This window comes from Medicago truncatula, chromosome 4 (genome assembly GCF_003473485.1).
Source record: "Medicago truncatula cultivar Jemalong A17 chromosome 4, MtrunA17r5.0-ANR, whole genome shotgun sequence".
NCBI lineage: Eukaryota > Viridiplantae > Streptophyta > Magnoliopsida > Fabales > Fabaceae > Medicago > Medicago truncatula.
The window spans coordinates 24,544,731-24,566,325 of record NC_053045.1 but is presented as its reverse complement, the minus strand read 5'-3'; the positions used below and the strand labels follow the sequence as shown (position 1 = coordinate 24,566,325).

Below are 21,595 nucleotides of genomic sequence, written 5' to 3'. Positions count from 1 at the left end.
GCAGTAAAGTAACCTCTGGGATAATATCCTCTTTGGAATATTCCTAGAACTTCAAGTGTTCATAGTCTTGAATGAACCTTGAAGACCTTTTTGACACTTTTGCTTGTCTAAGCCTTTATTGCTGATCCATCCATGCAATTGTACTTTCCTAGACAAATACTTATGTCACGTTGTATTTTGCATATTCTTCATGTTCTCGATGATTTTGGGTTTGCTTGTGAACAACCATCTGAACTATCATCAGAACGTTCTGATCAACTTCACTGATCAACTTTCTGAACAAACTTTATGAACTTCAGAATTAGTTCATGGATTCAATGTCCTTTGATTTCTTGTGTCTTGGTATTATTTAAACCTTGTTCCTGTCTTAGTAAAATACTTAAGAGCACAAGTTAAATACCAAGGAATTAATCAAAGTCCATTTAATCCTTAATCATTAAAGTTTATTATCTTTAAAATTAATTAGGGATTTTGCCTCAACACCTTCATCCACCAAAGGATTGCTGTTTGGAGAGAAGATGGCTTGGTTGAAAACATAGAGGCTGACCAAAGCTATTTCTTGGTTGAGGTAAACCTTATGACCATAAATACTTTTGACAAAAATTTGGTGAACATTGCACCATGTTCTGCTGCTGAGTCTTGTTTTGTGGACCAGAAGAATGTTTGTTCTGTTAGACTCCATCCCACACATGGTTTCTTGTGGGAAAGAGAAGTTCCAGACATAGAGTCCCTTAAGGAGGGTGTCATTCCACCAACTAGGTGGAATGTAGATGAAAATTACTATGTCTGAGCAAGATGTTTGGAACAAGATTATGGCCTATGTGGGCGAAAAACTGTGAAAAAGGCCTTAGAGGTTGAATTGCAACAAAAATTGGTTGTCGAAACCATTGATAAAAATTCAGATGAAATGATGGTTGAAATCGACGAGCACGTGAGTCACGACGATCATACCCGGGAGCAGTCGTCCACGAATATTGCTTCTGGAAGTGCTCCATATTCCATGCCTAAAAACACAAACAAACAACCATATCAACACAAGTATATACAAACATATATTTCAGCATCACATATGAATATACAAACACATAATATCAACACATTTATAATATGCTATAAAAATAAAAAATTACTACCTTAAGTAGATACATGTAACTAGCAATGGAGCCAGTCGTAGGGTCCGTAGCCTTTGAAAGTTGGGTGTAAAGATAAGCAAGTGTCATCCCGTCCCAGGATCACGTGTGCACGCGGTCTAAATCCCGCAACCCCATCAACCATATCACATGAACCTGTTTGTTGGTCTTGTTGGTGAAAATGGTGACACCAACTTAGAACAACAAAAACGCCTTAATACAATTATCCTTAGTCTTACGAAGCTCCTCTGCCTCATCCTCATCAGATGGCTCCTCCAACTAATTGCATCTATGAAGGAGTCTACCATATAGCTTCTTCAGGTTAGGAATACTAATATTCCCACCCCACTGTGTGCTTGTCTCATCCTCAACTTCCTTCTTCATCAAACCCAGCTTAGACTGCATCAGCCGAATACTCAACTCGTAGTTGTAGTCATCGTAGGGCATGAGCCTCCCTCAGATGGGGATGTGTAGAAGACATGCCACATTATCAAGTATGAAGGTTATCTCCCCAGCAAGAAAATGAAAGATGTTGGTCTTGTGATGAGGCCAGAGCTGATGGTAGAATACCCAATCTTCAAGAGGGGGAAAGACTGAATCCATTCACCCGCTACCATAACCAATCTATACCAACATCCGAAAATGTCAGCTGGTTGTTCCTAATCTTCCACCCGTGCGAGGAAGGGTTCAACGAACGCTCCTTCCAAAACTGAAATACAAAAAATATACACAAACAACAAACCGTTAAAAATATAAACATTTGAATAACTTAAAAAGACAAAACAATTTAATCGTAAAAAACACAAAAATTAAAACAAACATTAAACATTTTAACATAACAATAAAATCGTAAAATTAAAATAAACACTCTAATATGACAAATGAATCGTTAAAAAAACAATAACTAAAATAAACTTATAAACATGTCAATTAAATAGACATATCTTTTTTTTTTGTGGTGGTCGGGGTTCGAACCCTGGACCTTGCATATTTTATGCATTGTCCATACCAATTGAGCTACGCTCACGAGGACAAAAAAAAGTAGACATATCTATTGAACCGTAAAAAAGACTAAAATCAAACAATTAAAAATAAAAATTGAATCGTTAAAAAAATTTCTGGCAGTAATTAAATAAAATTAAAAAATTTACTTACCTCAGTGTGGCTCCAAAGCCTACAAGTCACGTGTCTCCCGAAATTCGGTAGAAGTGACAGGTCGGTAAGCATCAAGGAAAACTATCCGGTCCGACCTCCTGTTGAGCCTCACCCTCCCGATGTTGAGGCTGCTCATAATGTTGCTCATACTGCTATGTGGGGTCCACTGCCTGGGACGGACATGTCTGGGACAACATCCCCTCCCCATCCCCACTCCTACCGCCATGTCTCCTTCTAACAGCAGGGCGACTAGACTGCCTTTCATTCCTTGTCAGGTCTCCCTGCCTCCTCTCAACCTGTCCAGTCTCTGAGACACATCTACATAACATAAAACAATGTAAAAAATTAATTTTTTTTCTTAGGGACATTGTGTCATTTCTAACTAATCAACATCAACAATTCAATTTTGGTAGTGTCATTTCAATCTCTAACTACCAGATTGCACTCAAAATCACTATAATAAACATTAACAATCCAATTTCTAACTAATGTCATCATTAACATGCAAATATCAAACTATTTTTCATATAGACATTTTGTCAAACACCTAGAGTTCAACATAAAATCTCACAATTTCTAACTCTAACCTACCACATTTGAGTCAAACTTACTCTGTTAAACATCTAAACAACAATTTCGAACTTATTTCATCATTAACAATCGAAAAATAAAAAATGCAAATCAACCCTAAAACCTAAAATTTCACAATTTAATCCAAAAAAATCTAACATTTAAACCAAAAAAGCCAATGCAAAAGGTTAGAGAACACTTACTTGTGATTGAAGTAGAAGTTGATGTTGATTGATTGAGTTTGATCAAATTCGCATTTGGAGGGAGAAAATTCAAACTTTTGATTTGGAACACACTGGTTTTGTATTCTGGTTTGTGTTGTTTCTATAGCAGAATGCAACGCGACTTAGGTCATGTTGGTGCTAACGAACGTGACTTAAGTCACGTGGAGGTTATTTTAGGAAGACTGGGGAGGGAATGAGCAAAACTCATTAGGAAAAAGAAAGCAATTTTCTAAAGTTGAACCGAATCCAATTGTAGTTTTTAGTGGGCTAACCTGCGATAAAGACTATACAAGGCCCATAATTTTATTTTACCTTTTAAACCCCACACAATCAACGCACCAATATCCTAAATAAATCTTCTAAATAAGCAAAATCTTACTGATCAAAATATCCAATAATGTCTTGATAAAAAAAAAATTCCAATAATGTCTTTAAAAAAAATTAATGTCTTTTTAATAAAAGAAAATATATTATTTACACTACTCATCACAAAGAAATTTAATATGAACTAATTTTTTTTTTATAGAATTTATACATTTGGGTTTTACTTAAACATATATCTTTTTTGTTTTTTTAAGGACTTACTTAAACATATATCTTTTGATAGGTAACATTTTTTTATTAATACAATACATTCTTATAAAATGTACCAAATCATTACATATCAAATTTAAAGAATTAAAATCTACACTAAACACAAATTTAAAATGAAAATTTAAAACTACATAAAATCATCCTAACCGGCGGACACCCGTGCATATGAATGGAGTGTTTTACTAGTTCAACATTAACATGTCAATCTTTCATAATTATGTTTATCTACTCATCTTATAAATTCAATATTTATTGTTTCATATTGTTGAAATGTAATGTTTCTATGTAATTTCATTCCATCTTAAAAATTATAATTTTATTAAGGGTTTTGCTAGAAGACGTCTTTTATGAAGCCAGAGACGGAGAGAAGTATATTGGAAAAGGAGCTGCCGTCACCCCAAAAACTATGTACTACTACTTATCCTCTATATTAACCTATACACCCTCCGGTCACTATTATAATAAAAAATCTACATTTTAGATTTATTCATTTAATGATTCACATGATCTTTATTATAGACCACATACATCATTAAATAAATGAACCTAAAATGTAATTTTTTGCTTATATTAGTGACCGGAGGATGTAGTACTCTCATATAGCAAAACAAAAATATACAGTTTTCGCCCCCCTAATAATATGAGTAGTCAATGCAATCAACCTTGGTAACTAAACTAGAATAGCATAATAGGAGTAATATTATGACTTTTCACTTCAAATTTTCACACACACAAACCTAATAAATACAATCTATTTTTCTTTTGGTTTTACTCAAACTACTATTCTTTAAAGGGAAATGCTAACTAATACTCTAAAGACAATAGTTAAGAAGATTAATATAGAAATTATGCATTGGAAATTGATGAAAGTTGAATGTTTAACTTTATGAAAGTAAAAAAGTTATTGTTTTTAATGAAATTTTTTTATTTTTGACATCCTTAACCATTGCCTTATGACACTGGTTAGCAAAACCCTTCTTTAAAAGGTGTTAGTTATTTTTTTTAGTCACTTATTCATTGTATTTAAAATTTTAAGCACAGATCTAATAAGAATAGAATAGCATCATTAAACATTAAGTTCAATAAAAAAACAGTAAAAAAAATTATAATTTCAACATTCAAAACAACCCAGGCTCAATGTCGACCATTATTGTCGTTTCATAATAAAATGAGCACAATGTTAGTGAAAATCAGGTTTCATAAAACTAGAAATATAATTTTTCTGCAGAAAATTTTGACTATTTATATCGAAAATGATATTGTGAAGACATTTCATACAAAATTAGAAGAGTTTTAGCAAATAAATAATCGAATAATAATATAATTTTCGTGGCTGTATTTCTATGTGTATTTTCTTTTGATGGATATATAGTATTTTATTTTTATTAAACTAAATTTTCTACAATTATTAGTAGTCGAAGTTAATTATTGTTTTTATTGCTTATTGTTATTTTTTCGTCACCCTCGATATTTTTTTTTGGCTCTGTACCTGTATGAAGGTGTCTTTTAACAAGTTATTATATGAACATTTGTTAAAAAGCACCAACTAATTTTTATGAAGGTATCTTTTAACAAAGTTATAACTAAAAAGTGAAAATCACACCTTGAGGTGTGGATGGATTGCTAAAAAACGCCTTCATAGGTGGCTTATAGCAAAACCCTTCTATTAATACCTCATTTTATATTTGGTTTGAAGAAGTTTAAGAATGAGAGAGTTTTTATTCTTGTATAAGTAAGAACACATCGACATTGAAGTAGTGCTGATGCAAAGAGAATTAATTGCTATTGTTGATGGGGATGAGCAAAAAAACAAAAAAAAAAAAACTGAAGCGGAATGTTGAATCAAACAAAAAATAAATCGAACCATTATTAACCATTCTAGAACTGAACTGAAACAGTTTGGTTTGATTAGTTAAGTTTAGTTCAGAACAATCTGACACAATTTGGTTCGGTTTTTAAAGTTTTAAAATTCAATTTCGTTTGGTTTTTTATTTTTTTTTCCAACAGTACAAATAATAACAATTCAGTTCAATTTAAAATATCAACAGTTCCATTCAGGTCAATTATTTTGAATTTATCAGACAATTCAGTGTGGTTCGATTCAATTTCTAATTCCGAACCGAACCATACCCACCCTAGGTTGAAGGTAGAATGATCATTTTTTAGAACGTGAGAGAGCACTTCTGACAGCTTAAAAAACAATATTATTTACACATAATTAACCCAACAAATCAGGCCATTAATGAAGAAAGAATCAGTCCATGTTCAAGCCTTAGTTGTCGCACAATTACATCTTCTATTAGAACAACAAAAACACAAACACAAAAACATTAAAATAACAATCAACTTGCTTCCATTGCTTCCATCACAAAGTAACCTCAATTCATGTTCCTCAACTTAACTCTTCAACTCCTTTTACTTTAATTAAAAAATTCAAACCCAGTTAATAACCTAACCTAACAAAAGTAATAATAAAAAAACTAACAATGATGTTTCATAGAAGAAAAAAAGAACCAAACACAAACACATTACCTCTTTCAACTTCACCAATGCCTTCCAGATTCAGAACTTCATCACTAACGACGTCGTTTAAATCATTCCTTTTAGTTCTTTCATTACTTCTTAATTTCTATTTTCTTTTAATTCTGTGGGCCCCATACTCCAACACTTTAGCACCTTCCTCCGTCGTATCTCGTCTCACTTCCACCACGCGCCGCCATGTTCTCTTCGCCGTCGCTTCATCTTCTCTCTCATGGCCACACCGTCAATCCTACGTTAATATCTGGTACAATAAAAAATCAACACGTGTCCTTGCTTTTCTAGACGCGCCGCCGAGGAATTCGTCGGATGAGTCACCCCCGGTGGTTATCTCCGGCGATGTGTCTGGATTTCCGTATACGTTACAAGGAGGACTTCGGTCGGCGATCCGTGTGGCGCGTGTGGTGAAAGAAGCGGTGGATCGGAACGAAACGGATGTGCGGTGGTTCGTGTTCGGGGACGATGATACAGTGTTTTTTGTGGAGAATGTGGTGAAGACGCTTTCGAAATATGATCATGAACGGTGGTTTTATGTGGGGAGTAATTCGGAGAGTTATGAACAGAATTTGATGTATTCGTTTGAGATGGCGTTTGGTGGTGGTGGTTTTGCTATTAGTTATTCACTTGGTAAGGTTTTAGCTAGGGTTTTGGATTCTTGTTTGAGGAGGTATGGGTTTTTGTATGGAAGTGATGCTAGGATTTATTCTTGTGTTGCTGAACTTGGTGTTACTTTGACTCATGAACCTGGGTTTCATCAGGTATGTAGATTTTGTTATTGTTTTGTTTGATTTTATCTTTTGTTGTTTGTTGTGTTGGCACAAGCACCCTTGTTTGGTGTTTGACATGTGTCGGTGTCTGACATCGATACAACACCGAAATGTGTGATTACATTCAATTATTTTATGTTTTCAAATTATTATTGGAGTCGGTGTTGTGTATGTGTTTGTGCTTCATAGCCGCAATATCATCGTTTCAGAGGTCTTTGCAATAGCATAACAACCGCGAACGGAACCACATTTGTTTCATTTTGCCATAATATCAATGTTGCAGGGTAGTTTCAATCGCAATTAGAATTGTGATTCGAATTTTTGATAATGTTGTGTTGGATTCTTCGGTTGTAGGTTTCTATTAGTTACTTATTTGAATATTTGTAATGAGAATGGTTCTAAATTGCGGTCCACAATTGCAATATTCACCGCAAACACCTACTCCATCCGTTCCTTTTTAAGTGTCACTTTTGAAGAAATTTTTTGTTACTATTTAACTGTCACTTTCAAAGTTCAATGCAACATTAAATGTTGTTTTACCAATATTGTCCTTAGTTATTTAGTGCAGAGAGAGAAATATATGAAATGAGATATTAAATGAATAAGGTCATTATAGTAAAAGTATAGCTTATTGCATCAAAAATAGTATCAATTGTTGATTGTCTAGGTTTGTGTAAAATGTCAAAATGTGACAACTAAAAAGGAACGGAGGTAGTATTTTCGATGGCATGTTCGGTGGTTGACATGTGTTAGTGTACGACATCGACACAACATTGATATGTGTGATTACATTCAATTAATTCATTTTTTTTCAAATTATTAATAATGTCGATGTGTCAGTGTCGTGTGTCTGGTGTCGATGTTTGTGCTTCATAGCTGCAATATCAAGGTTTTAGAGGTATATGCAATGGCATCACAACTGCACCTGGAACTGCATTTTGTCATATTATCATGTCGCAGCGTAACCGCAAATGCATTAAGAACCCAGATCGGAATTGTTGTTATTGTGTTGGGTTCTTTGATTATACTTTTTTGTTAGTTAGTTACTTACATTACTTGCATGTTTGTGACGACAATTCCGAGTTGATCCACTCTTTGATCCACTCTCTTCTGCTATGCTTGTTTGAGTTGGGGGAAATGGGAAAATGGATTTGGAAAAGGTAGGGAGCAAAATTGGGTGGGAAATGGGAGCTTGCCTTTAAGTTGTTTTCTGGTATCTATGAGATATGATTGTTCATAATCTGTTGTGATTTATATGCATAATGTTTAGAATGAATCCTTGTTTTAGTCCCTCAATTATCACTTTATCGCCTATTCAGTCCTTAAATTATACACTTCATAGTGTCTCTAAAGTGTACTCCTGCATCAATCTAGATTTTCTTTGAAGTATATGAAAATGTGTCACAGCTGGGACTAACCATGCTGATTTTCATATACTTTAGAGAGTACAAAATATTTCCTTGTACTTTAATGATTATATAGGCGAGACAATAGTGATACATGAGTGACTAACTTTAGAGTTCGCCATAGTGTTTACTTACTATGAGCATTTTTTTTGTTATCTTTCGGTTTTAAGTCTACAGCTTATTATGCAGAAAATTAACAGTGCATATTTTTTACACCAGGTAGATATGCGGGGGAACTTGTTTGGGGTATTGGCCGCACATCCATTATCACCTTTGTGCTCCCTTCATCACTTGGACGCTGCACAGCCTCTCTTTCCCGACATGAATAGAACACAAGCTTTGAGACATCTTATTGCAGCTACAAATGTTGATCCCACTAGAATTCTGCAGCAAACTGTCTGCTATGATCGTTCAAATTCATTGACTTTCTCAGTTTCTTGGGGCTATGCCATCCAGGTTTTTCAAGGAAATGTACTTCTACCTGATCTCCTTGCGGCGAAAAAAACTTTCGCACCGTGGAGGAAGATTCATTCCAATTTCATGTTTGACACAAGAGACAATCCTAGAGATCCTTGCAAAAGGCCTTTTGTATTTTACTTGAAAAGTATTACATCTGATAAAAGTGGTATTTGGAGCAGTTACAGTAGGTATGTAGAAAAGAAGTGCTCTAAATCAAATCCTACACTTCCAATGGAGATCACTGTTTTTTCAAGAAAGCTGGATCTTAGTATTGAAGAGGTATTGCTAATTTATTGTTGCAAAGACATTTATTTAAAAGTTGCTGTTCTTTTTTGTATCCCATCTCTATCTGCATTCTTGTTCAAGTTATTTATCTTCATGTTGTTTTGTTCGGTTGTGTCGCAGATGAAAGCTCCCCGTCGTCAGTGCTGCAACGTTTTGCCATCTAAAAATGAAACAATCAGTATTCATATAAGACGGTGTGAAACCGATGAACTGATCTCCATGGAATTGTAGCACTTGTTTTGGGAGTCGCCACCCGTGAAGGTTTTGAAATATTCACGAGCTTCAATGCTTGGTGGAGTCCAGTCCCATGTTGTAACTGATATAAGGTGCACGCTTCTTTCATCAAGGCTGGATGAAGTTTGTTTCAAAGGGATATGTTTCCATTTAGTACTTGAATCATTTTCTTAGTTTCAAAGTTGGATGGAAGGTAAATAGATTTCTTTCAACCTTCATCAATTCTCAATTACCTTTGTTATGTCATTCAACAAAGGGCGTTCAACGAGGGACGCTTCCATAGGACTGCGAGCAATATGTTGGAGCTTATGTCTGCTTTGCGGTAGAGAAATATTTTTGATCTCTTTGCAAAGGAAAAATATGAACTTTGTAAGATTGGTCAACCTATCAAAGGTAGGTTTTGGTTCACCTGAATATTGGTCAACCTATCAAAGGTAGGTTTTGGTTCACCTGAATATTGGTCAACAACCTCTCAAAGCATGCCCCACCTGTGTGGCTTTTTTTAATCCCTTGTGTAGCTGCAAATTTCAAATGGATTATTTCTCTGCAGTTGTACATATTGTTGCATGTATTCATATACACTTCTGATGCACAAAATTTCAAGGAAGATTTCATATTTGGAGTGAGGTAAAACCTCTTACCCAAAGGACCAATTTTGCTCTGGATTATAATCCCAAAGGGGACCATGTGTCACTGTAGCTTGTAAGCTAACTGAGGTTTTGTCTTGAAATTCTGCAAATGTATTGTAACTTTTTTGCTTGTTGCATAGTTAGTACATTATTTTTTGTCAAGCAATAGTGGCTAGATTCACACATTTTAAGTGTGGATGAATAAAGTATCCGGGGTTCGAACTCCGACCCCTATAGATAATGTCTTCAGAAGTGTTACCAACTAAGCTACACTTGCGGGCTGCATAGTTGAAATTTTTTATGCATGAGATATGATTCCGATATACGTGAGAAATATTACTAATCTAATGTAATTCTTTTCAACATTTAAAAGTGAAATTTGGTCATAAATTTAGTTTTTATACCAAATGCGGGACATAGAGTAGGTTTTCTATCATTATAATATGTGAATAGCTTCAAATATGTGAATAGCTTCCATATAGAAATACATAATGATTTAAAAATAAATGAATGTGACATAGTTTAATATTTTAATTAAAAAAAAACAGAGAGAATAGCCAAGTGTTTTAAGTTAAGCTACTATGTATTGGTTTTGTTAGAGTCGTTACAGCTACTAGTGTTTAAGTTTGTTTAAGTTAAAGCTACTCCATATTGGTTTTGTTAGAATCTGTTAAAGCTACTATGTATTGGTTTTGTTATGCTTTATTTGCGAGTTTGGAGGGGAAGGGGAAAGGAGGGGAAGACTTGGAAAAAAAAGAATGAATAAGTGGAAAAAATAGAGGAAAATGGGAGGTGAGACTTTCGAGGGTTAACTTTTCTTCATAATACTAAACCATTTTTTAAAAGATTTCTCAATTTTCCCTCATATTTTCCACCCCTCAAAGCTTTCTCTTTCCCCTCCTCTCCAAACTCGCAAACAAAGCTTTAGAATCTTGGGGTGAGAGAAACTCTTACATAGACACAAACCTAAATAAAGTTCATATGGGTATATACATAGATGATAAAATTTAAAAGTGAAATGATATTAAGTGATATGACTAAATTATTCCCTTTTAAATTTTACTATTTATGTCCGTGTGTTCAAATACCTTTTAAATTTTACTATTTATGTCCGTGGGTTCAAATACTTTTAATTTCGGGTTGTGTTCATTTGAGAGCATCAGCAATAGAGACATCTATTTTTGAATACTTAAACGAGTCTTAAGTGTACACATCATAGTAATACCTAATAAGCACTCAATCCCTCTAACCGAGCATCTCACACAATATTTCTAAATGAAATCATTAATCAATTATCAATAACTTTATATCATTATATTTTAAGTTTTTAATATTAAAAATATGTGGATCTCACTTAAGATTGAGATCTTAACTAAGACATTGAGTTTTTTTTTTTTGGTAGATAGACAAAATGGCAAAGGCGCAAAGCCCTTATAAACTCACACACACAAGTGAAGGTGTCGGGGTTCGAACCCGATCATGACGTCCGACCTAACAATTTTGATATTTTGTTAGTTAAGCCAGAACTTCTAGACTTGAATGGTATGAAATTGATATCCGAACCAATAAAGATTTGATTTAATAAATTGGCTTAAATGCAATTTTACCCCCCCCCCCCCCCCCCCCCCCCCCCCTATTTTGATTGAATCTGAATTTTACCCCCCTATTTTAAAACTCGGAATTTTATCCCCTCTATTTTGATTGAATCGGGATTTTGCCCCCCTTATTTTAAAATTCGGAATTTTATCCCCTCTATTTTACGTTTTTCAGAATTTTACCCCCAAATTTAAAATAAAGAACAAAAAAATACTAGAAAAATAAAGAAACGATTAGAAAATATTAATTTGGTAAAAAAATATAAAGAAAACACAAAAAAAAAACAAAAAAATAGAAAAACAATGAAATTATAAGAAAAAATTCAATTAAGAATACATGAAAAAACTAGTTTACACATCTAAATATTTTCTATTTTCATACTAGTTTTTTATTTTATTTTTAGAGATCATACTAGTTTTATGCATTTTTTCTAGTATTTTTTATTCATTTTTTTAGTATTTTTTTGGTTTTATTTTTATTTTTGGTTTTATTTTTATTTTTTAAAAAATGAATAAAAAATACTAGAAAAAATGCATAAAACTAGTATGATCTCTAAAAATAAAATAAAAAACTAGTATGAAAATACATTAAAATAGAGGGGGGTAAAATTGCATTTAAGCCTAATAAATTTAATTGTTTCTATTCGTACACTCTGCAATGCATGTGAATAGAAGAAATCATGATCTAACGGCTTGAAGCCTTGAACCCGTTTCCACACCTTGAGTGCCTATGCTTCAACAAGTAAGATAAATAATCATGTGATGCCATTGTCAGTGTTAATTTTATGCATTATATTACAACTTACAACTAAGACAAATTTGAACAGCTCAATCTTTAAATTGGTTTCAAAAATGAGATCTAAGACGAGAATAATGTGAGAAAAAGGAAACGGAAAATGATAAATGTAACCAGTAATTAATCCTTTAAAAAAAGATAAACGTAACCATTAATTTTAAGGAAATTAAACCAAAAGCAAAAAAAAAATAATAACGTAACAAACGTGTAAAAACCTTAGTACTATGAATAATGCTGTTATACCTGAATTTGTGTATGAAACCAACACAAGCCACCTATTTCTCTTGGCTGTTAAATGTTGGCCAAACCAAAGACCTTATTAAAGTTGTTGTGGAACATTTGTTATGATTCCATACATTACATGTGTGACAAGTTAATTAGATTTTAAATCAATGATGTAGATTGTTTCAATATAATTTGGTGAAATATAACATCAACCGACCAATCTCAAATCAATGATTTAAATTATTTAATACATTTATTTAAATGTTTTTTTTTACCCAATGAATTTGGATTTGAATAGTAACAATTCATATTATCTCATATTGGAAATTCGACATATTCACGCGATTAATATATATTTTTTTGTCAGGTAGCCTAATGGTTAGAATTCACCTTATAAAAAAAATATACACGCAACTAGTATATTGATAGATGATAATCAAGATCAGACGGTCCATATATAAAAATATAATCAAATTAAATTAAAATTTGGTACATTATACAACCACCATGTGAATAGTAAATTTTCACTTGACAGGTGGCCTACCTATCTATCCTACACCTAAAAATTTATTTTCATGCTTTTTTTCTATAGTCAATAAATATTTATTCAAGGTCTTGACTAATATCTATTGACTATGGTCACTCCTCAATAGCCAAACGTGAAAATCTAATTGGTAGAGACAATATTTCAATCTTATAGATGGAATTATAACTTACTCAAAACGTCAAAGCTAGGCATGTTTTTTGTTTCTCACGCCGTGGATTACGGTGCCTCTCTTTGCTTAATTATATAGAAAAAATTCACAACAGAACCATATTCACAATATTCATTTTCTTAAATTATTCATTGTGAATTAACATTAACATGCAGTTATTTCAGAAACACACAAAAGCACAGTCTTTGATTAATTTCATATTAGTTACATCTTCATTTTGTGGTTTTTATGTTCTTGTATCAGTACTAATATTAGGTACATCAAATTCAAAGCTATTACTACATTTGCAACATTCTTCAGAATCATCAAGAGATGTTTTCATAAAAAAAACAAACACAACTCTAGATGATATTGTGTTTGGTATTGCTTCAAGCAAGAGTTCATGGACAAAGAGAAAGGAGTATGTGAAACTATGGTGGAAAAACAACAATGCAATGAAGGGTTGTGTGTTTTTGGATAGTTTACCACAAAATGAAGATGACCCTTCTTCTCTTCCTCCTCTATGTGTCTCCGAAGACACTTCGCGGTTTCAATATACTTGCAAAGGTGGACTTCGATCAGCTATCCGGGTGGCACGTGTTGTCGCGGAGACTGTAGCCTTGAATCATTCAAATGTAAAGTGGTATGTGTTTGGAGACGACGACACGGTTTTCTTCCCGGAGAATTTGGTGAAGACTCTTTCTAAATATGATCATGAGCTTTGGTATTATATTGGTGCACACTCTGAGATTTATGAGCAGAATCGTTTGTTTGGTTTTGGAATGGCTTTTGGTGGTGCTGGTTTTGCTATTAGTTCATCTCTTGCTAAAGTTTTGGCAAAGGTTTTTGATTCTTGTTTGGAAAGGTACCCTCATCTATATGGAAGTGATGGTAGAGTTTACTCTTGTTTAGCAGAACTTGGTGTAGGATTGACACATGAACCAGGTTTTCATCAGGTAAATGCTGCAAATTTTGAGTAATTTTTTTGGTGGAATGGTTAATTTTGTCTATGAAATAGTAGATAGACATTGTACAATTTCGTCCCTGAAATTAACGAAAGAGAAATGCTAGCAACACACATTCTAACACACACTTTTCAACACACTCTCTTTGATCGATTAAATTCATGTGAGACCCACCAAATTTATATGGGACCCACATGATTTGATGGGATCCATGTGAATTTTAACCAATCAAAGAGAGTGTGTTAGAAAATGTGTGTTGCTAGCATTCCTCATTAACGAAATTCTAATATGATTTCTGAAATTAACTGTTTACATTAGTCCTTTTGGATAGTTATTTTTGGTATGTAATTGGCATGAATGACTAATGTAATGTGATCCAAGATTTTTCGATTTCACATATCATTTTAGATTTTATGAACCAAATTACTCGGCGCCTAGAATGCACACGTTGTTTTTTCTCCCTTTAACGAGCCTAATTAATGCATAGTTTTTGTGGTTATGAAATGAAACAGGTTGATTTAACTGGAAATACCTTTGGCTTATTAGCTGCACACCCAGTAACACCCTTATTGTCTCTGCATCATCCAGATTACACAGATCCAATCTTTCCGAACATGACAACTACACAAGCTCTAAAACATTTATTTGAAGCAGTAAATGTTGATTCTCAAAGGATGTTGCAACAAACAATCTGCTATGATAGATGGTTTTCATGGACAATTTCAGTGTCATGGGGTTATGCTGTTCAAGTATTCCCCAACCATATGTTTTTGCCGGATGTTGTGAATGCGCGAGAAACATTCAAGCAGTGGAAAAAGGGAAATATGTTAGCAAAAGCTTATACTTTCAACACAAAACCAGTTCACCCTGATCCTTGTAAAAGATCTACTATCTTCTATTTCGATAGTGCCTCTTCTGGTAAAGACGGTATTATAAACAGTTATTATAAGAGATCTTTTCAAAATTGCTCAAAGGATTTGGTGTCTCCAAAGAAACTAGAAGTCATCAAAGTGGTTACTCATAAGCTAGACCTTGACATCAAACAGGTAACAATTTGTGAGTCCATTTAATTATGGTGTTTCTTTTTTCCATTTTTGCTGATAAAGTATGATAAGGTATTTCGGAAGTGTTTGATATGCATTTTTTTTGGTAAACCTGTTATTGATGCAAAGTATCCACCAGCTTTATCGGTGACTAATCTTTGCAGAAAAATCGAACTAACCATCTTGAGTGGGGTCTCCTCTCCCAACTCGAACTTGAGATCTTGCTTAAGGCATTGGAGTCGAGCTTCACTCTAAGTAATGTAACGTTGTGAAAAATCGTGAAATGCATTTTGAAAAAATCGAATATTTATAAACATCGTGAAAATTTTCAAAAACATTATTTTTGTTGTTCATGGAAATTTTCAAGCAAACTTCTATTTTCTCTCTCTCTATCACAATTAAAATGAAAAATTCCTTACCAAATATCATTCCAACATGCCACATACGACGTTAAAATTGAAAATGTTATTCGAATGTAAACGAATCGACAATATTTTTCAGGTTTTTTTGGAGGCTGGCTTAACATTGATCATAAGCTTATATAACTTTTATTTGATTTCAGTTGCAGGCTCCAAGAAGGCATTGTTGTGATGTATTGCCCTCAAGTGCTAGTGACCAACTGGAAATTTCTGTTAGAGAATGCAAAGATGAAGAATTGATTTACAAGCACTGAAGTGTTGCCTATGATGTGACCAAGTGTTTTTTAATCCAATATATAATGTATTAAGGGTCGAAATTTAGTCGATGAGATTGTAAATTAAGAGAAATTATAAAAATAGATTAATTAGCCGATTTTAGCCCCTTTTTTGTTTCTCTAAGAGTGCAAAATTATTAGGGAAAATAAACTAATTAACATATCCATGATAAATTAACTAGAGTCAAATGTCATACTTTATTCATTTTAACATATCGTAATGCAAATTTTCCATATACTTAACCTGAAGATGCTGGGCCGGCCAAATAAACCTTAAAAGTATGCGAGGCCTAATGCAAATTTTGATATATGAGATCTTTTTGGTTTTCATATAAGGTCTTTTTGCTTATAAAATTTAATAAAAATAAATTTTTTTGTTGGGAGGTCTAAAGCGAGAGTTTCAGTAACCTTACCAATGGCTCCGCATGCGAGGTGCTCTTTGGTATATATATGTGTGATACAATAGTGCCTTATGTTTGACGGTGTCTCACGATTAAGCGATATTTAATGTTTCATTAAACAAACTAGCTATTATATGAACTTAATTACTTTGGAAAAATAAACATAATAAAAAAATGTTGTATTATAACTAATAAATAATTAAATGCAAGTGCCAAATTCTAATAAAAGTATTGACCTTCGGGGTTTACACTAGCAAAAAGTACAGACAAAATTTAAATAATGAAGAGATATGGGACATAATATTTAGAGATTTACTTTTCCTACTGTTGTGAATTCGATGAAAAATCACACCAATAACAAACTTGATGTGTGGAGCAAGTGATAATCAGGCAACCAAAACAAAGTGTATGGAACAGTTATAATCATAAGCTAAAACTAGAAAACAGCGAGAGAACACAAGAATTTGTTGACCCAGTTCGGTCCAAATTGACCTAGTCTGGGGGAGAGAGCAGTCATCCGTTTCACTATAATGACGAGTAACCTTACAAAAGAGATATCAATGAGTTACAAGAATAAGTCTCCCGCCTAATTCTACCCAAAGTCTCAATCTCTTCCTGTAACCAAGAGACTCAATCCTAATAGTGTTTCCCAAGGTGAATCAACCATCAAACCCTAGTGTTTGTTCTAAACCCTTGTTTCAGCCCCCTTTATCTCTCGGTTTGCTCTGATACAAAGCCTATATTAATAGCAAAAGTAACTACCATTAAATTGTAACAAATCTGGCCCAAAAATTATATTTCTGAAAAAAAACTGTCATGCAAAATTGGGCCCCGCATTTACCAAATTGGGTGTCGATTTTTGTCGCAACAAACTGCTCCAACATGCAGCCAAAATCGGGCCTCGAACTCCATAGATCGGGCGCCGATTTTCGGTCTTCCAGCAAACATGATTTTGCACTCCAAACTCAAATATTGAGTCACTTCTACAACAATCTCCACCTTGACTCCAAATTAGTGATGATGCCAATTTAACATCAACACCTTGCTGCTCTTTCCCTTGCTTTCTACTACACCAAGTAGCTCCACAAGTTTTCACCTTAACCCTTCAGTCATCGGAATGTCTTCTGCCTTCTCGAAGGTCCTTGCAGTCCAACTACACTAAGAATTTTAGGTAGTTCCACAAACATTCACCTTAACCTCTTCAGCCATCGGAACGTTTTCCGCCTTCTCAAAGAGTCCTTGCAGTCCAACTACACTAGGAGTTTTAGGTAGTTCCACAAGCATTCACCATAACATCTTCAACACAGGACATCTCCCGCTTCCTTGAAGGTCACCTTGCATCCAATCACCCTTGGCCTTTTTTTAGGGTAATCCCGCAAGCCGTGCTATACATTCTTCAACCTCCAGAATGCCTTCCGTCTTCATGAAGAAATCCCTTGCTCACCATAGCGTATAGCACCCAAGGTACTCCATAGTCGTACCATTACCGGTGTGTTCAACTCCACCTCAAGCTGAGCGTACTCTACCTCAACTAGCAAATGCATACATCCCACTATGTCTTCAACCTTGAAACACCACCTCAACAGGTAGATCATGAGTATTGTTGCTTCCACCTCTCCAGTCTGATCATGAGTATTCTTGCCACCGCCTCTCCAGGCTGATCTGTTGAGTGTCTAACGTCTCTCTAGACAACCACCGCTCTAACAGGCATCACTCCCAAGGTGAGACACATCACCTTCTTCATCCTCCAAACAACACCACACCATCAGAGCACCCGCATCCTCAAGACGCACCTCAATGTTCTCCAAATCACCAATGATTTTGTTGAACTCCACAATTAGCTCTATGGTGGCCTTTGACTTTACCATCTTGAATTAGTAAAGTTGTTGCTTTAGGACTTGTCGATGAGCCAAAGTCTTTGTCGTATACAAATATTCAAAATTTGACCACATCGATGTCGCGGTTGTATACTTTGCTACTTCTCTCGAAACTTTATTCATGAGGCACAAGACATTGGCAATCCTGGCCTTGTCCACCATCTCGGTCTTCTCCGCTCGTGACATGGTGACCAGTAACGCACCTTCACCCTTCAAAGCTTTCTCACACTTTTGATGTATTAACACCGCTTCCATCTTTACATTCCATAACCCAAAATCGTTATCTCCGATAAACTTTTCAATATCCCACTTCGAACCCATGGTACTTGATTTTCCTTTGACCCTTGCCCCACGGTGGGCACCAATTGTTGTGAATTCGATGAAAAATCACACCAATAACAAACTTGATGTGTGGAGCAAGTGATAATCAGGCAACCAAAACAAAGTGTATGAAACAGTTATAATCACAAGCCAAAAGTAGAAAACAGTGAGAGAAAAGAAGAGAGAACACAAAAGAATTTTTTGGCGCAGTTCGGTCCAAATTGACCTAGTCTGGGGGAGAGAGCAACCATCTGTTTCACTATAATGATGAGTAACCTTACAAAAGAGATATCAATGGGTTACAAGAATAAGTCTCCCGCCTAATGCTACCCAAAGTCCCAATCTCTTCTCGTAACCAAGAGACTCAATCCTAATAGTGTTTCCCAAGGTGAATCAACCCTCAAACCCTAGTGTTTGTTCCAAAGAGACAAACTTTGTACAAACTCTAGTTTTGTTGTTGCCTTTTTAAACCCTTGTTTCAGCCCCCTCTATCTCTCGGTTTGCTCTGATACAAAGCCTATATTTATAGCAAAAGTAACTCCCATAAAATTGTAACAAATTTGGCCCAAAAAATATGTTTCTGAAAAAAACTGTCAAGCAAAATCGGGCCCCAAATTTACCAAATCGGGCGCCGATTTTTGTCGCAACAAACTGCTTCAACAGGCAGCCAAAATCGGGCCCCGAACTCCATAAATCAGGCGCCGATTTTGGGTCTTCCAGCAAACATGGTTTTGCACTCCAAACTCCAATTTTGAATCACTTCCACAACACCCACCCTATGCCTTTCCTCGCGCGTCCTTTTTTTTTTTTTTTTTTTTTTTTTCTATTTTTACCCCTGGTCTGGACTTCGTTTTCCGGACTGTATTGTTAGAATTTTGCAGATGTATCCGGATTTTAAAATCCAGAATAGTGTTTTTCCAGAACTTTTACAATTTTAAACTTTACAATTCGTAAAATAAAATACAAATAAAATAAAAAAACAGAAATAAAAAGACACAAACATAAAAACAACTCATTTTATTAATATATGAACAATACATTACAATAATTTTCAAGCTTATTACATAAGATCCTAAATCTATTTCTAATCTCCTAAGAGCTTAATTCTAATCTCCTAATAGCCTAACCACTGCTATGTGATAGAACATAGCAGTGAGTTCCCTATTGGAGGGCAACTGGAGGAGGAGGGAAGAGGAGGGCGGGAAGAAGAGAACAATGCCCCTGAGGAAGGTAGGGGGTGCTCAAACTTACGCTCAGACAGGCCAAGCCAAGAACCACACTGACCCACATGACCCTAGATGAACCGCACTTCGTTGCAGCACAATTCCATCCTCATTGACCGTTCATACAAACCCTGAAAGTTTTCAACGAGACCCTTATTTATGAAAGGCCAACGATGGAAAACCATGGTTGTAGAAGGAAGAAGAGGAGGAGAGGGTGGGAGTGGATGGTGTGAGAAATGGTGGGGTTTGGAAGGATATTTATAGGGAGGGGGTGGGTCAAAAACGGTTGGGAGGTCATAAATGTAGTCAAAAAACGTGGTAACACACGTTTTTGGATTTGACCACCGACAAAAACATGTGGTGCAAACCACCGGCCATGACACTTATGCAGTCCAAAAAATAAAATCTGGAAATACCTTTGTGTTCCGGATTATATTTTTTGTATTAATACGATAATGGTGAACGAGGGAAAAGTTGACACTTCTTGTAGGGCTAAGGAAGTTCCGGAATGTATAATCCGGAAAGCTTCAACATTGGATTCTTTTGAAAGAGAGTCATTAATGTATGTTTGAACGGTTACAACCACTAACACGTTTTCATTGACTGTAGTAATGATCTAGGACTTGTTTTAGGCTATAAATAGGCTTCCATCTTCAGCAGATACCTTCATTCTTCACTTCACCTCTTTTCTTCAATTTTCTTCAAATGTTCTTAGTTTTTTAGGGGTGTCGGTGGTATCATGGTCATTGTTGACCGTTCATATGAACCCTACAATAGCATTGCAGCTTCTGTGAGGTTCATATAACGGTCAACAGAGACCCTTGACATCAAAGAAAGACACAAAAAAGCACATAACATCTGGTCTGGATTTTGTTTTCCGAAAATCACTAACAATCTGGTCCGGATTATATAATCCAGACCAAGGGTATTTTTGAAAATTTTGCAGAGCGCGCGAGAAGGCAGCAGGGTGGGAAAAGTAATTCTCTAATATTTATGGAAATTGGTTGGTGGTATCAAGGCAAATGTCCTGCAAGTTTACTAAACTTGTCTGACACATAAGGTTGACTCTCTAATTTCAATTGCATTTTCTCCGTATTCAAGATGCAATGATCAAACCCCTAACAATGTGCTTAGCAAAGTGGCATAATATAGTGACATGATCGAATCGACAAACAATATCTTTTTACCAGGGGTGGGGGTGTAAAAATTAAATTGTATTTATATTTTTTTAAACCCATGAGTTGCAGGAGAGAGCCTAACAGTGAGACAAACTTGGCGTTACTCAAAGTGGTCTTGCAATTCGTTGTGATGCATGTCGAGCAGTTTTTTTTTTTTTTTTTTGCGGTCGAGCTTCGAACTCCCGACCTTGCATAAATTATGCATTGTTTGTACCAACTGAGTTAAGTTCACGAGGACAAAAAAAGTTTGTAACTTATATATTTTTGTTTAATGGAAATATAATTTATGATAATAGATTTTGTTTTCAAAAAAGAAATTAAAACAAAATGATGCTACATTGCTTGGCTGCAGTATGATTGTATCATAGGCATTCCACAAGGATACGATTGGATATGTGCTTTGAATACACTTAATCATAGCTAGAAATTTGCCTTTTTCAGGTATTCATCATACAAACCAATTAAATATGACTATGATACATATCCAACTCAACATTTTACCCTCAAAACTCATCATAACATTTAACCAAATAGGGCCCTCCATTTAATAATTTACGTTGAAAAAAAGATCAATCATATTTTTTTGTCACA

General features: G+C 34.8%; 2 protein-coding genes across 4 annotated transcripts; both read left to right on the top strand.

The window, feature by feature from the left end:
- Positions 1 to 6,002: 6,002 nt before the first annotated feature.
- Positions 6,003 to 10,316, top strand: LOC25492099 (uncharacterized). 3 transcript variants are annotated; one of them, XR_005645922.1, is made up of 4 exons: positions 6,003 to 6,969; positions 8,604 to 9,122; positions 9,249 to 9,420; positions 9,455 to 10,316. XR_005645922.1 is itself a non-coding variant. In XM_013600153.3 (3 exons), the coding sequence occupies exons 1-3, from the start codon at positions 6,160 to 6,162 to the stop codon at positions 9,357 to 9,359; spliced, it is 1,440 nt and encodes a 479-aa protein (XP_013455607.1). In that variant the 5' UTR covers positions 6,003 to 6,159; the 3' UTR covers positions 9,360 to 10,316. The 3 variants fall into 3 exon arrangements, 1 of the variants encoding a protein (XP_013455607.1); XR_003011580.2 differs by having other exon boundaries at positions 9,249 to 9,755; positions 9,797 to 10,316; XM_013600153.3 differs by having other exon boundaries at positions 9,249 to 10,316.
- A 2,927-nt stretch (positions 10,317 to 13,243) lies between these two features.
- On the top strand, positions 13,244 to 16,107 carry LOC25492098 (uncharacterized). Its single transcript, XM_013600152.3, has 3 exons — positions 13,244 to 14,258; positions 14,780 to 15,313; positions 15,873 to 16,107. Exons 1-3 carry the CDS (start codon positions 13,473 to 13,475, stop codon positions 15,981 to 15,983), a joined length of 1,431 nt encoding a protein of 476 aa, XP_013455606.1. The 5' UTR covers positions 13,244 to 13,472; the 3' UTR covers positions 15,984 to 16,107.
- The last annotated feature ends 5,488 nt before the right edge of the window (positions 16,108 to 21,595 follow it).

What these genes read in the sequence shown, in the direction of transcription:
- LOC25492099 (XM_013600153.3), top strand. Translation starts at nt 6,160, where the DNA reads ATGATGTTTCATAGAAGAAAAAAAGAACCAAACACAAACACATTACCT. An exon ending in ATGAACCTGGGTTTCATCAG is followed by an intron (nt 6,970 to 8,603) that starts GTATGTAGATTT and finishes TTTTTACACCAG; the next exon opens with GTAGATATGCGGGGGAACTT. An exon ending in TGGATCTTAGTATTGAAGAG is followed by an intron (nt 9,123 to 9,248) that starts GTATTGCTAATT and finishes GTTGTGTCGCAG; the next exon opens with ATGAAAGCTCCCCGTCGTCA.
- LOC25492098 (XM_013600152.3), top strand. Translation starts at nt 13,473, where the DNA reads ATGCAGTTATTTCAGAAACACACAAAAGCACAGTCTTTGATTAATTTC. An exon ending in ATGAACCAGGTTTTCATCAG is followed by an intron (nt 14,259 to 14,779) that starts GTAAATGCTGCA and finishes GAAATGAAACAG; the next exon opens with GTTGATTTAACTGGAAATAC. An exon ending in TAGACCTTGACATCAAACAG is followed by an intron (nt 15,314 to 15,872) that starts GTAACAATTTGT and finishes ATTTGATTTCAG; the next exon opens with TTGCAGGCTCCAAGAAGGCA.